Source organism: Corvus kubaryi, unplaced genomic scaffold (assembly GCF_017639235.1).
Source record: "Corvus kubaryi isolate FWS band 111438036 unplaced genomic scaffold, C.kubaryi_AGA036_p1.0 37387, whole genome shotgun sequence".
Lineage (NCBI taxonomy): Eukaryota > Metazoa > Chordata > Aves > Passeriformes > Corvidae > Corvus > Corvus kubaryi.
Genome location: NW_024581129.1, coordinates 13,666,419 through 13,670,917, shown reverse-complemented (window position 1 = coordinate 13,670,917; position 4,499 = coordinate 13,666,419). Strand labels below are relative to the sequence as shown.

The 4,499-nt window shown below is 60.6% G+C and overlaps 1 protein-coding gene across 1 annotated transcript; it reads left to right on the top strand.

The window, feature by feature from the left end:
- Positions 1–231: 231 nt before the first annotated feature.
- TFAP4 (transcription factor AP-4) lies at positions 232–3,676 on the top strand (the record flags this gene model as incomplete). The annotated part of the gene is made up of 6 exons (XM_042037605.1): positions 232–450; positions 903–1,001; positions 1,483–1,653; positions 1,874–2,011; positions 3,019–3,177; positions 3,295–3,676. Coding segments are annotated over 6 exons (981 nt in total), but the record flags the coding sequence as incomplete, so codon positions are not given.
- Positions 3,677–4,499: the final 823 nt, after the last annotated feature.

Below are 4,499 nucleotides of genomic sequence, written 5' to 3'. Positions count from 1 at the left end.
TCCCCTCGCCCAGGCTTGGCACTGGGCAGTGTGTGTGAGCCCAGTAGAACCAGGGGGCTGCAGCAGGGCCACTGCTTGGCCAGTGCATCCCCCAAAGCTTTGGATACAGGGCTGGAGAAACCCACCCACCTGCTTCGGTGATTGCCAGCACCGCAGCCATTGTCCCCTCCGCGTTACCCATCCCTGTGGTGGCTTGGAACCATCATTGCAAAGCAAGGGGGGATGCAGTGAACTGGCAGCAGGGGTGCAGCGCCCTCCTCCCTAACCCCGGGTCTCTCTCGCAGCTTGGCCAACATCCCATTGACTCCGGAGACCCAGCGGGACCAGGAGCGGCGGATACGCAGGGAAATCGCCAACAGCAACGAGAGACGGCGGATGCAGAGCATCAATGCTGGCTTCCAGTCCCTGAAAACCCTCATCCCACACACGGACGGGGAGAAGCTCAGCAAGGTGAGCGGGATGCACACGCTGGTCCCACACGTGGAGGGGCTGAAGGTGGAGTTGGGGTATTTGGGTGTTAATTCGGTGACGGAGCTCTCTCCTGGGGAAGTTTCCCAGCAGGAGTGGCTGTGCATCCCCAACCTGGTGTTCTGGAGTGGGGTGGGAGTGTGTGACAGCCCCCAGTGCCCCGGGAGCAGGGTGACATGTTCCTGGGTGAGGAGGGGACCCCACTGCAGAGTGGAGTGGGGTAAGGAGGCAGCCGGTCAGGTTCCCAAGGTGGGTGAACTGGGGCGTTTCACCACGGTGGAAGTCCCAGGGGGAACCTGGGGTGAAGGGGACTCTGGGAGGAGACACCGAGGACAGGCAAGGAGCAGTGCTGCTTGCAGAGCTCGTCAGGAGGAGGCCTGGAGGGACGCTGGGGTCTCTCCTGCCTCAGCATGCCCCTCCTGGCTCCCCCACAGGCAGCCATCCTCCAGCAGACGGCCGAGTACATCTTCTCCCTGGAGCAGGAAAAGACTCGGCTACTGCAGCAGAACACGCAGCTCAAGCGGTTCATCCAGGTAGTGCCCAGGGGGTGGGACAGGAGTGGGTGGGACAATCCTGGCTGGCCACAGAGGGGACATCATCATAGTTCCTTGGGGTCAGGGTGGGACCCTCTACCCTGATCAGCCAGTTTCCATTCTCCTGGCAGGGCAGGGAGCCCCATTCAACCTGGCATCCCATACCTGACAGGGGAAGAAGGCTTGGGATCCCATTTTCCATTATTTCCACCCATTTGGGGTATCGGGGATGGCCTGGTGACAGCTCAGGTGCTGTGGTTGAACTGTCCTGGGTGTCACAGTGTGAGAATCAGGTTGGCACAAGGCTGTGGGGATGAGGGTCACATGCAGGAGCCCATCTGTCCCCAGGCATCAAACACGACCCCAGGGAGACCCTTTCCTGCAGGGAGCTGTGGTGGGGAGTGGCATCACCCAGATGTCTGGATGGCAGGGAGAGCATCCGTGCTAGCCCCCTTTCCCTGACACCACATTCCCATGGCAGGAATTCAGTGGCTCCTCCCCGAAACGGCGACGGGCAGAGGACAAAGATGAGGGGATCGGCTCGCCGGACATCTGGGAAGATGAGAAGGCCGAGGATCTGCGTCGGGAGATGATTGAGCTCCGGCAGCAGCTGGACAAGGAGCGCTCGGTCCGCATGATGCTGGAGGAGCAGGTGAGGCCAGGTGCCCTCTTGCAGCCTCTGCCATGTCCCCAGTGAACCCCAGGGACACCAGCAGTGCTGTGGGGTCACTGAACACCTGCCCTGGACACCGCTTCTCCATGCTCGTCCGGGGCTTCCTGGCTCTGCTGTGCCCACGCCACTGAGGGGGCAGCTGGGGTTCAGCGGGGCTGTGCTGGACTCCCCACTGATACCGGGGTTCTCTGGCCCGCAGGTTCGCTCCCTGGAGGCCCACATGTACCCCGAGAAGCTGAAGGTGATCGCTCAGCAGGTGCAGCTCCAGCAGCAGCAGGAACAGGTGAGGTTGCTGCACCAGGAGAAGCTCGAGCGCGAGCAGCAGATCCGAACGCAGGTGAGTGTGCCCCAGACACCCCCAGGCACTGACACACAGGGGGTTGGTTTGGTGATGGACTTGGCACCTCCTGTGGGCAGTGATGTGCTGGCAAGGCTCCCACCCTTGGTGATTTGGGAAAGAGGTGGCCCAAAGCCCCCCACAGAGCTTGGGGCTGCGCTTGCAGGCACCCTGTGTTTCAGGGAGGGACTGTGGACTAGACCAACTATGGTGGCTTCCAAGAGGCTCTGTTCCCTGGCACAGAGGGGTTTGTACAGGGAAGGTCACTTGCTGCCAGGCAGGATTTCAACTCAGGGGCTTCACTTTTCTCTGGGTGGCTCCCACTGAATTTTAGGGATCCCCAAACCACTCCCTGCCACCCAACAGTCTGGGAAAGGGGAGCGTCAAGCTGGCAGGCGGTGGGGATGGGAACCTTCAGCCTTTCCCCCGAAGCACCTGGATTTGCCAGTGGTGCAGGGAGGAGGCGAGCGCTGTGCCGGCACCGGTCCCTGTGCACTGCCGCCCTCGAGCCCAGCCCAGGGCCACGCCACTCCAGGAGCTTCAAAGGGAGGGAAGAACACCAGCTTCTTCCCCCTTCTTGGGCTTCTGCAGAGCCGTGTCCCTGCAGGGTCCCTGCTGGCCGCCTCCTGGGGAAGTTCAGCCTATTTTTAGGTGAACTCTCCACAGCCTCCTGCTAGGGCGGATCTTCTCATCTGCTGCTCAAGCGAGGATCTCCGAGGGATGTGGGGAATTCCTGGCCATGGAGGGGCTGGCACTTGCCTCTCCTGGCTTCAGAGCCCAAATCATTGCCCTTTGGGATACGGGGAATCCTTCGTGTTCCACTTTGCAAAGCTGAGGCGGCAGCAGCTTTCAGCTGGCATCCTCCTGTATCCACTGGGATGGAGAACTGGGGCAGCTGAGTGATGCTTCAGCTTTTATGGAGCTTGGGCTCTGTCAACAAGCACGAGGTTCTCCCCACACCGCCATGCCCAGGTCCCTGCTCACCGGGCTTTCCCTTCTGTCCCCAGCTCCTGCCATCACATGCTCCCCCAGCGCCCACCCACCACCCCACCGTGATCGTTCCAGCGCCGCCTCCCTCCCATCACGTCACCGTGGTCACCATGGGCCCATCCTCGGTCATCAACACGGTCTCCACGTCCCGGCAAAACCTGGACACCATCGTTCAGGTAAGCTGGGGAGCGGTGGGGGGTTTGGCAGTGGGGGGCTCGGGGGGTCCCTAACCCCTGGGGTGGGTCAGAGGGAACCCCAGCGATGTCCTGACAGTCGGTGTGTGCCCTGGGCAGGCGATCCAGCACATCGAGGGCACGCAGGAGAAGCAGCTGCAGGAAGAGGAGCAGAGACGCGCCGTCATCGTGACACCGGCGCGCGCCTGCCCCGAGCCCTCCACCTCCGACACTGCCTCTGACACCGAGGGCAACGACAGTGACTCCATGGACCAGAGCAAAGAAGAGCCCTCGGGGGATGGGGAGCTGCCCTGACACCGCCTGGCCAGCAGCCGGGGAGGGAAGCCGGGGCGGGGGGGAAACGTCAGAGAATATGCTGAAATTTTTAAAAAATACAACGCGATTTGGGTCTCTTTTATGACCTTTTTCCAATACTGTAAAGCAGAGCGTTAGAGGCAGGCAAAGGTCACCCTTCAGCTCCCGGGGGGGTGGGGGCTTGGGGGTGGCCACAGTGGGGCACGGGGGGCTCGGGGCACGGTGGGGGGCATTGGGGACGGGGGTCACAGCCCCCCACCCTGGTTTGTCACCCCCCACCTGCTGACCCACAGGGAATCCTGCCAAGCCGGCAGCAGTCCCGCTGTTCCCGATGGTGATCCCTTGGGACAGGGCCTTTGGTTGGGATCTTAATTTGGTTTTTTCCTTCTCTTGTGTTTTTTTTTCTTTTAATTCAATGTTCGTTTTTAAGCAGGGGGGAGATGCCAAGTGACATGGCAGCATAGGCAGGACAGGGATCCCCAGCATTGGGGTACCACCATGGCTCCCGCACCCCATGTGGGGCAGGGAAAACCCCCTTGGAGAGTAAAATAATCCTGGGATGATGCCATTTGAGCACGGTAGGAGGGCTGGCATATGCCACCCCTCCCTGGCATTTCCAACACCCACCTCCTTGGCACAGGGATGGCAGATTGGGGGCTGATTTTTACACCCCACCCCTGTCCCTGTACCCATCCCTGTCCCCCTACCCTGTTCCCATCCCTCCTTTAAGCACTTAATCTGGTTTGTGGGGTCCGTCAGCTCCGAAGAGCTTTTCTATTTCGTGATTGTGTTGCTTGGGTCTGTTGTGGCGGGTGGGGGGTCCCCGTTTTGTGCGTCCCCCCCTCGCCCCGCTGCCCCCCACCCGGCTGTAGGGTTTTAGGCCAGTCTTGTGTAGAGCCTCGGTGGTATTCAGTAGGTTCCCCCCAGCTGCAGCTGTTTCTCGGTTCCTTTCCCTTTTTTTTTTTTTTTTTTTTTTTGGGATTTTTTTGGTTTTGTTGGTTTTTGTTGGT